Genomic DNA, 14,797 nt, shown 5'->3' on the forward strand with positions numbered 1-14,797 from the left:
GCAGAACACTCTGTTCCTAAGTGCTTCAGATACCTGAGCAGCAAGGGAGTGGAGGCCTGGGCTGTAACGTTGTGCTTGAGTGTTAGCGATGGTCTCATTGAACAGACGAGCTTGAGCCACCTCAAACCCCCCGCCCCCCCCCCCCCCCGTTGTTGGGGCAGTAAAAGGAGAATAGAGCCAGTGAGTGGCCAGAAGGAAATTGACCTTGATGGAGAACATGTCTGTAGGATTAAATAGGTAGATTCGGAGTGAGAGGAAGTTGATTCGGGGGATGGTTCAGGTCTGTTCATTGATTTAAATAGAAGCAAACAAGCCAGTAACGTGAAGCTGAGGCCTGTGGCTACAGGTACAGAGATCCCTGAAAGTGGTGATACAGGTAGACAGGGTATGAAGAAGCTGTTTGGCGTGCTGGCCTTCAACAGCAAGGGCACTGAATCCAGTAGATGGGATGCCATGTTGCAAATGTACAAGGTGCTGGTGAGAGCACTCCTGGAGTATAGTGCTCAGTTCTCATCACGCAGCTATGCTAAAGATATTAAGCTGGGAAGGGTGCAGAAAAGATTCACGAGGGTCTTACTGGGACTAGAGGGCTTGAGTTTTAAGCAGAGGATGGATAGGTGGGACTTTTTCCCTGGAGTGTAGGTGGCTTAGGGTTAACTTAAGTGTATGAAATCACGAGGGGCATAGATAAGGGGGATAGTCGCAGTCGTTTTCCCAGGGTGGTGGAGCCTAGAACTAGAGGGCATAGGTTTAAGATGAGAAAGGAAAGATTTAAAAGGTATGCTTTCACACTAAGTGTGGTGGGTACATGGAACAAGCTGCCATTTTGACAGGTGCGTGGATAGGAAAGGCCTCGAGGGAAGAGGGTCACATGCCCTCAGGACTCACACCATCAGGCACTACCCCTCAACCATTAGGCTCCTGAACCAAAGGGGATAACTTCACTCGACTTCACTTGCCCCACTATTGAAATGTTCCTACAACCTATGGACTCACTTTCAAGGACTCCTTTTCTCATGTTTTCAATATTTATTGCTTTTTTGTTCATTATTATTATTTCTCTTTTTATTTGCACAGATTGTTAACCTTTGCACACTGGTTGAACTCTCAAGTTGGTGTGGTCTTTCATTGAATTTATTATGGATATTATTCTATTATGGACTTAAATGAATCTCAGGGTAGTATATGGTAACATGTTGAAATTGTTTAAGACTTGGTGAGTCCTAATTTGGAGTATGTGTGCAGTTTTGGTCATCTGCCTACAGGAAAGATGTAAGTAAGATTGAAAGAGTACAGAGAAAATTTACAAGGATGTTGTCAGAACTTGAGGGCCTGGGCTACAGGGAAAGGTTGAATCAGTTAGGACTGCATTCCTTAAAATGTAGAGGATTGAGAGGAGTTTTGATAGAGATATACAAAAATATGAGGGATGTAAATAGGGTATATACAAACAGGCTTTTTTCCTGAGGTTGGGCGAGTTTACAACTAGAGGTCATGGGTTAAGGGTGAAAGGTGAAATATTTAAGGGGTACATGAGGGGGAATTTCTTCACTCAGGGTGGTAAGAGTGTAGAATGAGCTCCCAGCGCAGATGAGTGGACGTGGGGATGATTTCAACATTGAAGAGGAATTTGGACAGGTACGTGGAGGAGAGGGATATGGAGGGCTTTGGTCTGGGTGCAAGTCGATGGGACGAGGCAGATTCATGGTTCAGCACACACCAGATGGGCCGATGGGCCTGTTTCTGTGCTGTATTGTTCTACGACTCTGTGAAATTTGGAAAGAAGCTGTTCCTGAACCTGATGGTGTGCGACTTTTCAAAGGGATTCATCCTACATTTGGAAACAGTAGATACATGAGTGCTGTTGAGATGTATTGCGATGGGGTGGGGGGGCGGGAATGTTCTCTTGTATTGTGAAGACCATCCACAGAAAGTGGTGGATAAAAGTCCTCCCCAGCACTGAGCACATTTACAAGGGGGGGGCTGCCACAAGAATGCAGCACCGGTCATCAAGGACCCCCACCATCCAGGTCATGCCCTCTTCTCACTACTATGATCAGGCAGGAGGTACAGGAGCTATAGGCCCCACTCCATCAGGTTCAGGAACAATTATTACCCTTCAACCATCAGACTCCTGAACTAGTGTGGATAACTTCCCTCACCTTAACTCTAAACTGATTCCACAGACTACAGATTCACTAAAAAGGCCTCTACAACTCATGCTCTCAGTATTATTTAACATTTTGGCTCCTTTTGCCTGTTGGTTGTTTGTCAGTCTTTATTTATAGTTTTTATAAATTCTTTATTCTTTTGTTTCTGTATTTTCCTGTAAATGCGTGTAAGAAAATGAATCTTAGGGTTGTATATGGTGGCATATGCGTACTTTGATAATAAATTTACTTTGACTTAGTGTGTGAACCTTTCCCGTTGCCTCAATACAGCAACAGGAACTGAAGGAGAAGGAGGAACAGTGCAAGAAGCACGAGGAGGCCGAGGTGAAGCATAGCATGCAGATCACGGCGCTCAATGAGAACATGGTCACGCTGAAGAAGGAGTGGCAGAGCAGCCAGCGGCGGGTGAGCGAGCTGGAGAAACAGATGGATGACCTGCGGGGCGAGATTGCTGTGCTGGAAGCGACCGTGCAGCACAACCAGGAGGAGAGGAGAGCCCTGCTGGAAAGGTTGGTTTGTGGCCGCTCCACCTTCACAGCTGGCTTTGTTATTGATAGCAACCGTCTTCCCTTCAGTGCAAAAGCAGCGCAGGTAGAGGGGCCAGTGTGCTGAGTAGCAAGTTTAAATCCCGTTACTGTCGTTGGGGTGCTTAACAAAGTAGTAACAATAATGATGACACTACTGGACTCTCTGAATCTGCTAAGCAAGGAAAAACATGAACACGAGATTTTGCAGATGCTGGAAGTCCAGAGGAACACACACACAATGCTGGAGTTCTCAGCAGCTCAGGCAGCATCTATAGCAGGGAGTAAGCAGTCAATGTGTCAGGCCAGGATCCTGATGGATGTTTTCACTGGGGTTTCAGCCCAAAACATTGACTGTTTATTCCTCTCCTCAGCTACCTGACCTGCTGAGTTCCTCCAGCATTTTGTGTGCACTACGGGAAGGAAATTTGCTGGATTTATCCAGAATCAGAGTCAGGTTTATGATCTTTGACATGTGTTGTGAAATTTCCTGTTTTGGGGCAGCAAAAACGTGAACATTATTGTAAGTTACAATGTAAATAAATAGCACAAAAGAGGAATGATTTGGCAGTGTTCTTGGGTTCCTGGACCACTCAGAAATCTGATGGCAGAGAGGAAGAAGCTGCTTTAGAATGTTGAGTGTGGGTCTTCAGGTTCCTGTACCCTTTATCTGCTGGTAACGAGAGAGGGCATATCGCAGGCAGTGAGGGTTTGTAGTGATGGATGCCATCTTCTTGATGCACTGCCTCTTGAAGATGTCCCATGATGGAGCTGACTGAGTCTACAGTTCTCTGCGACCTCTTGCGATCCTGTGCACTGGTTCTCCATGTCAGGCAGTGGCACTCTCCACCGTGCATCTGTTGAAATTTGCAAGAGTCTTTGGTGACGTACCAAATCTCCTCAGGCTCCTAACAAAGTGTGTACAGTCAGTAGTAAGGCCTGAAGAAGTGTTGAACAGAGAGACATTGGGGTTTAAATCCACAGTTTGCTGAGAGTGGCAACACAGGTGGATAGATAGGGTGATGAAAGAGGAGATGGCACACTGGCCTTTGTAGCTTGGGGCACAGGACACAAGAGTTGGGATAATGTCTTGCGTTTTACAAAACTATGATTTGACCACAGTTGGCGTATTATGTGTGGTTCTGGCCAGTGCAGTCTCGGAAGGATATGATTGATCTGGAGAGAGTGCAGAGGAGATTCACCAGTGTGGTGCCTGTTTCTGAGACCTTGAGCAATGGGCAGAGTTTGGATAGGCTGGGTTTGGAGTGAAGGAGGCTGAGGATTGATCTGATAGATGTGTATAAGTGTTCTTGATTGGTAAGGGTAATAAGGTTTATGGGGAGAAGGTGGGAGATGGGATTGAGAAAAAATAATCAACCGTGATCGAATGATGGAGCAGACTCGATGGGCCAAGTGGCCTAATACTGCTCCCATATCTTATGGTCTTATAAGATGATGAGAGGCAAAGATTGGGTAGCTGGTCAGAATCTGTTTCCCATGTTATATATATCATAAAAAGGAGAACGTAGTTTTAAGACAATAAGATATAGGAGCAGAATTTCACCATTTTGGTCCATTGAGTCTGCTCTGCCATTCCATCATGGCTGATTTATTATCTCCGAGAGGAGCATTCCATCTGTTATATTGGCCAGATGTATACATGGGCATTGATTTTTAAAGGGACAGTGGAGAAACTAATGCTGAAGCATGGTGGTTAAAGAGGTATCACCTCGACTTGCAGAATGAATGTGTTGCTGCTGGAGAGGCACTGTTGTCTCCGTGTGTTGTATGGTCTGCAGCCTGGCCAACTTTATTGAGATGGTGTGTTGGAGAGTCTCTCACACTTTAAATTCCTTGGTGTTATCACATCAAAGGATCTGTCCTGGGAGCGGCACGTAAGTGCCATCACTAAGAAGGTACAACAGTGCCTCGACTTCCTTAGGATTACGTAGATTCAACATGTCACCTAAAAATTTATAGATTTATAATTTGATAGGTGCAATTGCGTCATGGCCTGGTATGGAAGTACCAATGCCCAGGAACAGAAAATTCTACAAAAAGTATTGGATACAGCCCAGATTATTACAGGAAAAACTCTCCTCGCCATTGAGCACATCTACGAGGAGCACTGCCAGAAGAAAGCAGCGTCCATCACCAAGGACCCCCACCATCCAGGCCATGCTTTCTTCTCTCTACTACTATTGAGCAGGAGATACAGGAGCTTTTAGGTCCCATACAACAAGGTCAGGAAAAGTTACTACCCCAGGCTCCTGAACTAGTGTGGATAACTTCACTCACCTCAACACTGAACTGATTCCACAACTATACACTCACGTTCAAAGACGCTACAACTCGTGTTCCATTCTTCTGGTAAGATGGCAGTGGTCTTGATCGCAGCGGCCTCTCTGTGTCAAACCAATGGTGTAATTGTTCATTTTTTTATGTCTTTTTCCTGATTACAAGACACTGCTGGATTGCTAGATAGTGATGGAGCTGGACTTGTTGTCTACCACATTGTCATCTGTTATAGCCACCCAGACATCAGAGATGGTGGGTAATGGTCCAACAGATGGTGCAAATGATTGTCAGATGTTTTTCTTGTGATCGCAAGACCCTGTTGGACATTGGTGATGTAGAATACTGCCAGTCCAGTTCACACTCATTGGCGAGACCGATAACGGGGGAGTTGCGTGGCCTACGTTGTTGTACAGACCAGGCCCTCTTGGCAGCTGTACAGGGGAGGAGATGCTGGTCAGTGCAGAAAGGAGCAGAGACACTGGAGATCGTGCTCAGCTGAGGTCTGGATCCTCCTGTCTGTGTTGCCCTCCAGAATTCGCATGGTGGAGACCAACTGGATTCTGATCTGCTGCGGCTGCACTAGCACGCGATGAGGAACTGCTACGTACTTGGTGTTGCATAAATGTGCCTCCAGGACATCATCCCATGCCCCTCAGGGACCTGAGCTATATTATTTGTTTTGTGACTGTTTTTCTGCTAGTAGCCTTATGCTGTGTGAGACTGTTGCTACTGTGTTTTGCATTATCAAGGGCTTGAGATTCTGCATGAAGCCATCTCCAAATGAGAAACAGTTCTTCCCAACACATTTCAGATCATAGTCGGGGACTTCAACCAGGTTTGTTTGAAGAAAACCCTGCCCAATTGCCATCAGCATATAACCTGTAGCACCAGAGATCCCAGCACACTAGACCACTATTACACTACGATAAGAAATACCTACTGCTTCATGCCCGGACCACATTTCGCTAAATCCGATCACCTGGCTGTTCTCCGACGTGCATACAGACAGAGGCTAAAGAGCAAAGCTCCTGAGATTAGGACAATAAAGAGGTGGCTGTGGGAGGCAGAGGAAAGTATAGCTTTGAGTGGGTGGAATGGGACGTGATCAAGAACTGATCTGAAATCTGAATGAATGGTTGTCACAGACTTTATTAAAGCAGTTGTAGACAAATGTGTCCTCACAAAATCATTCAGGGTCTTCCCCAGCCAGAAGCTCTGGATGAACCATGAGACCTGCAATCTGCTGAGGGCATTCAAGTCCAGTGACCAAGAGATCCGGGTGCGATCTCTGGAAAGCCATCTCACAGGTGAAGTGGCAATTCCGTACTAAACTTGAATCAACAAAGGATGCTCAGTAGTTGTGGCAGAGCATGAATGCTGTCACCTTTTATAAAGTGAAGTCAAGCAATGTAGGCAACAGCAGGGTTTCACTCCCAGATGAGCTCAGTGCCTTCTATGCTCACTCTGACCATCAAAGCATGCAGGGACCATCACAAGCTCCCACAGCCCCCTATCATCCTGTGATTTCAGTCTCTGAGACTGACATACGAGCATCCTTCAGGAGGGTGAACCCACAAAATGCATCTGGCCCAGACTGCGTTCTTGGCCAAGTACTGAAGAACTATGCTGATCAACTGGCTGGAGTGTTCACTGACTTCTCCTCTCACTTTGGCAGTCTGAGATACCCACTTGCTTCAAGAAGGCTTCAATTATACTGGTGCCGAAGAAGAACATGGTGACCTGCTTCAATGACTATCGTTCAGTAACACTTACATTCACAGGGATGAAGTGCTTTGAGGCTGGTGATGAAACATACCAACTCCTGCCTGAGAAGTGACTTGGATCCACTCCAATTTGCCTACTGGAGCAACAGGTCCACAGCAGATGCCATTTCATTGGCTCTTCACTCAGCCCTGGAACATCTGGACAGTGAAGATGTATACATCAGGATACTCTTTATCGATTACAGCTCGGCATTCAATATCATCATACCCTTAAAACTAATTAATAAGCTTCAAGAACTTGGTCTCAATACTTCCTTGTGCAATTGGATCCCCGATTTCCTTACTTTCAGACCCCAGTCAGTTCGGATTGGCAACATCTCCTCCACAGTCTCCATCAGAGCCGGTGCACCCAAAGGCTGTGTGCTTAGCCCCCTGCTCTACTCGCTTTACACTTATGACTGTGTGGCTGAGCACAGCTCCGATGTCATTTTCAAGTTTGATGACAACAACACTCTCGCAGGCCGAATCAAAGGTGGTGAGGAATCAGTATATATGAGGGAGATTGAAAATCTGGCTGAGTGGTGGCACAACAACAACCTCTTACTCAATGTCAGCAAGACCAAGGAGCTGATTGTTGAAGCACCAATGTCATTGAACCACAAAAAGTAGTGGATTTGGCCCAGTCCATCACAGGTAAATCTCTCCCCACCATTGAGCACATCTACACGAAGCACTGTCACAGGAAAGCAGCATCCATCATCAAGGACCCCACCACCCAGAACATGCTCTCTTCTCACTGCTACCATTGGTAAGAAGGTAAAGGAGTCTCAGGACTCACACCACCAGCATCAGGAACAGTTATCACCCCTCAACTATCTGAACCAGTGGGGATAACTTCACCTAACTTCACTTGCCCCATCACTGAAATGTTCCCACAACCTATGGACTCATTTTAAAGGGCTCTTCATCTCATGTTCTCAATATTTATTGCTTACTGTATTTATTTATTGTTATTATTTCTTTCGTTTTGTATTTGTAGTTGTCTTTTGCACACTGGTTGAATGCCATAGCTGGTGCAGTCTTTCATTGATTGTATGATTGTTATTATTCTATTATGGATTTATTGAGTATGCCTGCAGGGAAATGAGTCTCAGGGTTGCATGCTGACATATGTTTACTTTGATTTTAATTTACTTTGAATCTTGACTCTAGAAGAATACTGTTTTGTTTGTCTGCATTCGTATGGTTGAATGACAACTAAATTTGAACTTGAATGTTCTCAGTATTTTTACATTTTGTAATTGCACAATGTGTCTTTTGCACATTGGTTGTTTGACGATCTTTGTGTATAGTTTTGCATAAATTCTATTGTATTCCTTTAAATGCCTGCCAGAAATTGAATGTTACGGGGTAGTGTATGGTGACATAGGCGTACGGGTAGTCCCCGAGTTACGAACGTCCGACTTACATACAAATCCGACTTAAAGACGGACTCGGGAACGGAACTCGTTTGTAACCCGGGGACTGCCTGTACTTTGTTAATACATTTATGTTAGCTTCCATTGTGTTCCCAACTCTTTTCCTTTGTCGACCAGGTGCCTCACGAGTGAAGGAGAAATGGAGAAGCTGCAGGGGAAGGTGCTGGACCTGAGGCGGAAGCTGGATGACACCACAGCTGCTATGCAGGAGCTGGGCAGAGAGAACCAGGCACTCCAGGTAACCTGCAAGAACCACTGGACCTAGTTCACACCTTGGGCAAAAAGAGTAAGAGAAGTCTGTATGGAGTAACAGTACAAACCTGCAGGCTCAGAGGGATGTGGCTCTGCATGAAATCAGGTGTGAAAAGCTTGTCTTGCATACTGTCGATACACAGTGCATTGGACTAGAGCAAGGTAAAACAAGAATAGAATGCAGAACAAACTGGTGCAGTTCAGTTAGACAGTAAGGTGCAAGATCATAACGAGGTAGACTGTGAGTTCAAGAGTCAATCTTATTATACTAGGGAACTATTTAATTATAACTGTGGGGTAGAAGCCATCCTTGAGCCTAGTGGTACATGCTCTCTAGCTGTTGTGTCTTCTGCCCGATAGAAAAGGGCAGAATATCTGGGGTGAGTGGGCCCTTTGGATATTCTGGCTGCTATACAGAGGCAGCGAGAGGTGTAGACAGAGGGGCCTGGTTTCTGTTATGTACGGAGCACTGCCCACAGCTCTCTGCAGCGTCCTGTGGTCATGGGCAGAGCATTTGTCATACCAAGCCGTGTAGAATGCTTTCTTATGGTGCATTGATAAAAATTGGTGAGGGTAGACAGGGCCGTGCCCATTTATTTTTTTAGCATCCTGGTGAGGTAGAGGTGTTGGCGAGCTTTCTTTGCCAAGGCGTCTACATATTTCCATAAATACTGGAAGGAGTTTAAAAAATATAAATAAGTCACTGTGGAGCCAGAACTACTGATCCCCTTGTGACCTTCAGATTCTGTGTATCGGGTTGATCCCTCAGTAAGTCTATTTTGTACCCTGAGGGTCACTTTGAGCCTGGCCAGCACATGACTGATTTAGTTCCCAGGTACAGAGGAGATGTCAGGGGTAAGTTTTTTATGCAGAGAGTGGTGAGTTCATGGAATGGGCTGCCAGCAACAGTGGTGGAGGTGGAAATAATAGGGTTTTTTAAGAGACTTTTAGATAGGTACATGGAGCTTAGTAAAATAGAGGGCTATAGGTAAGCCTAGTAATTTCTAAGGTAGGGACATGTTCGGCACAACTTTGTTGGCCGAAGGGCTTGTATTGTGCTGTAGGTTTTCTCTGTTTCTATGTGTAACAAATAAATTAAAAATTTCTTTCAAGGACAGAATAATGATTTACTCTGTGTTGTGGTAGATTAAGCACACGCAGGCGCTGAATAGGAAGTGGACTGAAGATACCGAGGTGATGAACTGTATGTCCTGTGGAAAGGGATTCTCAGTCACTGTACGAAAGGTAGGATCTCGCTGCTTTGAGTCATTGTACCACCTTGTGCTCGTTGCCCTGATCTGAGTCCTTGTACCACCTTGTGTTCGTTGCCCTGATCTGAGTCCTTGTACCACCTTGTGTTTGTTGGCCTGATCAGTGACCTGGTTCCATATTCCCACATCTCTCCCTTTCTGTCATACCCTTCACCCCATCGTTGGTCTCGTATTTGCTGCCTGTACCCCACCCACACATCTCCCTTGGTGTCAAAAATCTTAATTATATCACCCATTGTTTTGTGTACTCTATGCAGTACAGATCTTGTGGTTGTAACCGCTCCAGGTAACAAACTCTTGTAATCTGTCCTTTATGCCAGACTAGTGCATTCTCCTCCAAGTCTGATATGCCTATATAGTGGAGTCATAGAGTCATAGCTCACTACGGTACAGAAACATGCCTTTCGATCCATCTAGTATGTATCAAACTATTCTGCCTAATCCCATTGATCTGCACCTGGACCGTAGCACTCCATATCTCCCAGCCAGACACTTACCCAAACACCTCTTAAATGTTGAAGTCAAACCCACACCCAACACTTCTGCCAGCACCTTGTTCCCACACTCACCACCTTCTGAGTGAAGATATTCCCCCCATGCCCCCCTTAAACACTTCACCCTTAACCCATGACCTCTAGTTGTAGTCTCACCCAACGTCGGTGGAAAAAGTCTGTTTGCATTTACCCTATATATACCCTTCATAATTTTCTGTACCTCTATCAAATCTTCCCTGATTCTTCTAAACTCCAGGGAATAAAATCCTAACCTATTCATCCTCTCCTTATAACTCAGGTGCTCAAGTTGAAGCAACATCCCTGTAAATTTTTTGCACACTTTTTCAATCTTACGGATACCTCTCCTGATGTATTGTTAATCGCTGGGCTATTCCTCACCTCTACCATTTTCCCTGCCGTTCCTTTGGGACGTGATTTCTGGTGGGAGAGATGATGTATGTTTGAGCCCAAGTACTTATAACCATAACCACTGGTGTATTTTAATTAGTTCAGTATTTGCTCTGAATCTGATTCCTGCTTTAGTCGTGACTGACGTTGGAGCAGCGCGCAGTGTTGGTCACTGATGAGAAGCAGGAGTTGTACAGTGGGTGCTCAGCTCTCCCCCTTCCCTTTTTCCACGAGGCTCGTGGATCAGTGTTCTCCCCCACCGTGACGTACGTGTGGGCAGCAGCGGAGGGTGTGGTGGATGCAGCTACTTCAGAAGATCGGGTGCAAGTGCTCTCGGAGTAAAGGAATGACTGTGATATTAACATCCACATCTGTGTTGCTGGGACAGTGCATGCTGCCTCTCCATTTTGCAATCAGAATCAGGTTTATTATCACTGACATATCATTAAATTAGATTTCTGTGGCAGCAGTACAGTGCAATATGTAAAAAATTAGAATAAGTTACAATGCGAAGTATATAAAAAATAAATTAGTGCAAAAGGGAGGAAACTATTGAAGTAATATTCATTGTCCATTTGATATGTCTGATGGCAGAGGGGAAGAAGCTATTCCTAAAGCACTCTCCTCAGGCTGCTGCAGCTCCTTTCTGATGGTGGCAATGAGAAGAGGGCATGCCCTCACCTTTGGAAGATGGGGAGGCTGGATTTTACAGCCCTCTGTGCAGCTTTCTGGACCCAGTGCAGTGGCCCCTCCATACCAAACAGTCATGTAACTAGTTAGAATGCTGCCCAATTTGCATCTGTAGATATTTGCTAGAAACTTCCTTGACATACCAAATCTGCTCAAACTCCTAATGAAATAAAGCATGTCTTCTTCATAACTGCCTCCATATGTTGGGATCAGAATAGATCTTCAGAGATAGTGGTACTGAAGAACTTAAAGCCAGTGGTGTACACTCTTGGGGTGTGTCCTTTGCCCTCCAGTTTATGAGGTGACAATTCAGTCTCTTGAGCCTGCCGTCTGCCTTCCTGTTGTTATGGTTAGTCTGTAGTGTCACTTTGTCTGGGAGGCACCGTGACGCTGGCTTGTGATGTCACTGTTGAAGGCAAGCTTGAGTTTAGCATTCCATCCCTTGGTCTGTGCTTCCCCCACTCACTTTCCTACCTGAGGGAAGTTTCTGTTAATCCATCATAAATACCCCGTATTAAATCACCCTTTGATTTTGTTGCACCAGTTGTCCCAGGCACATTACTTGTACCCAGTGCACTTGAGCCTTTTGATTGAGGGGTGGGGTGGTGGGGGCACAGTTGATCCCTACTCCATTCTTTTCCACGTTTGCTGCATTTGTCTTTGTGAGCACAACTCAAGGAAATTGCAGGAGCTGGCTAAGTGGTCCCTCAAGCCTGTTGGGCCATTCCAATATCATCATGGCTGATCTCCGTTGTCCTCAACTCCTCTTCTGGACCAGTTCCCCATAACCCTCAATTCCTCAATCTTTAATATATTTATCTATTGTGCCTCAAAGATATGTAATGATCTGATTTTCACCACCCTCTTGAGAAAATGCTTCTGTGCACCTCAATTTTAATAAGTGACAGGTACGGTAGTTATTTCCTTAAACAGTTGTAACTGCCCCCACTAGTGAAACATCCCAACATCAACCCTGTCAAGTCACTGGGTGAATTTAAGGCAGAGATCGATAGGTTCTTGATTAGCCAGGGTATCAAAGGGTATGGGGAAAAGGCAGGGGAGTGATTGGATCAGCCCATGACTGAATGGTGGAGCAGACTCGATGGGCCAAATAGCCTACTGCTGTTCCCTTCTCTGAAAGCAAGATGTGCCGATGCCTGCCAGTGAGAGCTTATTATGCACAGTATGGTAGCTAGTGATTGAGAGGATTTGCAGGCGTTGGAGGAGAGAAATGGGGCAGCCTACACCCCTGTACTGAAGAGTTCTGTACTTCTTGGCAGTGTTGAGAGGTGTGGAAGTGGAGGAGAGATGGGCTGAGTTCCAGGTGCCCTGTGACGTTCACCCCTCACGTGACAGTGGGTGGATGGAGCAAATCTGTCTGTTGTGATTCACTGAGAACTCCATTTCTTTCCCTTTACAGCACCACTGTAGAAACTGCGGAAACATTTTCTGTGCCGACTGTTCTGCCAAGAATGCCTTGACCCCCTCCTCGAAGAAGCCCGTGCGAGTCTGTGACACGTGTTACAATGAGCTGCAGGGATGAGTGGCCCGAGACTGCGAGTCTACACGTCCTCCTTCACACACACTTTGTACTTTTAATGATGGATGTATATTGAAGGCGTGATAAGCCCTGGCTACGACAGGTAGTTGCTATCATTTGGGAGTCTTTTGTATTGCTGGTTCTTGGTTCACTTTCACAGCATTAGCACATGGAGTTGATGAAATTAGGAGTTCAACAGCGATTATAGATCCTGTCTGATTTAACAGGTGGAAACTGGGCCTGATCTGTAACAGGTTGTCGGTCTCCAGAGGTGGAAGTCCTTTAACCCAGTCACTAGAGCAGAGACCATGAGCAGACCATGAATACATAGTGATTCTTTATTGCACTGAGAAATCCAATGTAAAACCATTTCACAAACTTGGGCCACTTTGTACAAAGTTTTGGGCAAAGTAGATACTTTGATTCTATGCTCCATGATGTGCCAGTGGGGAATGTTCCCTTTGGGACTGAATAACAATGAGGAATCCTAGTCTGCTTCCTTGTTCAGAGGTGATATCTAGCATATCAGCTGTTCACCCATGATGTGATTTAGAGCTACTTCGTTGCTTAGTTCCTTTGTGCAACAGATGTCAACTGGTTTTGAGTGGCACCTAATCACTTTTGTTATGATTTTGCTCTTACTGTTTTGTAAGTAGATCACAATTCCAGCTACTTGAGGGAAATGGTGCCTATTTCATTCCTGTTGGACACTATGCATCGGGACAAGTTGTAGACGAACACTTGCAGTACCATTTAACTGGCTGGGGTTAGCTCTTTGCTGGGTCTGACTCACTGGCTGCCTGTGGCTAAACAGGGGCAGCCACTGTTCACAGAGCCAGCACTGATCTGTAGCAGCCTTGCACAGGAGATGCCCATCTATCTCCTCAAACTGCCCCCCAAAACACTGGAATTCAGCTCTTCATAACACTGTCACCATTTCAAGTCCAATCCCGTGTCTGTGTCCCATGGCCTCGTGCTACAGTATTAAATGCTGCCTGAAATTGAATATGTTCTGCTTTCTCTAGGCTTTTCTCCTGAGATTCACATAAGAGCCAATACTGATTGATTAAAAGCATTATCCAAATACTAATACTTGATATTTTCCTTACTTCAGTCATAAGTCATATATATTAGTATGCACAGTTGTTTAATTATTAACTTGTACAAACCCTGCTACCTTCAAAGCCTTCCAATTAAAATTTAATTTTTTATAAGTTAAAGTTTTAATAGGACTTGATCAGTGAACCTTGCCAAAAGAAATCTCTGTTAAATCCACGAGACCTTCCCACAAGGGTAGAGTCGTGTTGCTGTACACAGACGTTGCATATCCAGTTTGGTTCAGTGATCCATCCCTCTGTTACAAAGCTCTTCTGTTAGTAGTTGAGTAATCTCCAGAGAGACTGATCACACTGACACTGGATGCTGATAGGCTCCGCTGTGATATCTGCATGAAATGTCCATTACAGAAACCAGTAGCTTTCAAGCTTGTTTTAAACAAAATGATGTGAATAATAAGCAATTGTGTACAAAGATTGTATTAACTTCAGTACTATCATGTCAACTTGTGTATAGTAAATTCAAAGGTTTAATTCTCACTATTGGATGAAGATCATGTAATCTGTTTATAGTAAAAATGTTAATTTGAGCGGTGCCACTTCACAATTAAATTTATTGTTTAGTAAAACAGCATCTTCTAGATTTTTTAAATATATAAGGTATCTAATATCCTCTCCAAAAATGTGTTTCTTCTCCTCCCCACTTTTGACAGAGGGTCTTCAACAGGAAAAAATTACTCTTCATCTGTCTCCTGATGAAGGGTTTCAGCCCGAAACGTCATCACTACCTCCTCCCATAGATGCTGTCTGGCCTGCTGAGTTCTGCCAGCATTTTGTGTTTTTTATTTTCTTCATCTGACCTGCTGAGTGTTTTTTAAATTTCATTTCTTGG

At 44.9% G+C, this 14,797-nt stretch overlaps 1 protein-coding gene across 1 annotated transcript in view; it reads left to right on the plus strand.

Moving 5' to 3' along the window:
* eea1 (early endosome antigen 1) overlaps positions 1-14,534 on the plus strand; it is a 159,824-nt gene extending 145,290 nt beyond the window's left edge. The window contains 4 exon segments of the mRNA XM_073066037.1: positions 2,442-2,680; positions 8,313-8,433; positions 9,594-9,692; positions 12,731-14,534. Of these exon segments, the coding sequence (XP_072922138.1) occupies positions 2,442-2,680; positions 8,313-8,433; positions 9,594-9,692; positions 12,731-12,853 (582 nt within the window). The 3' untranslated portion in view covers positions 12,854-14,534.
* Positions 14,535-14,797: the final 263 nt, after the last annotated feature.

This window comes from Hemitrygon akajei, chromosome 14, assembly GCF_048418815.1.
Source record: "Hemitrygon akajei chromosome 14, sHemAka1.3, whole genome shotgun sequence".
In the NCBI taxonomy this organism is placed as follows: domain Eukaryota; kingdom Metazoa; phylum Chordata; class Chondrichthyes; order Myliobatiformes; family Dasyatidae; genus Hemitrygon; species Hemitrygon akajei.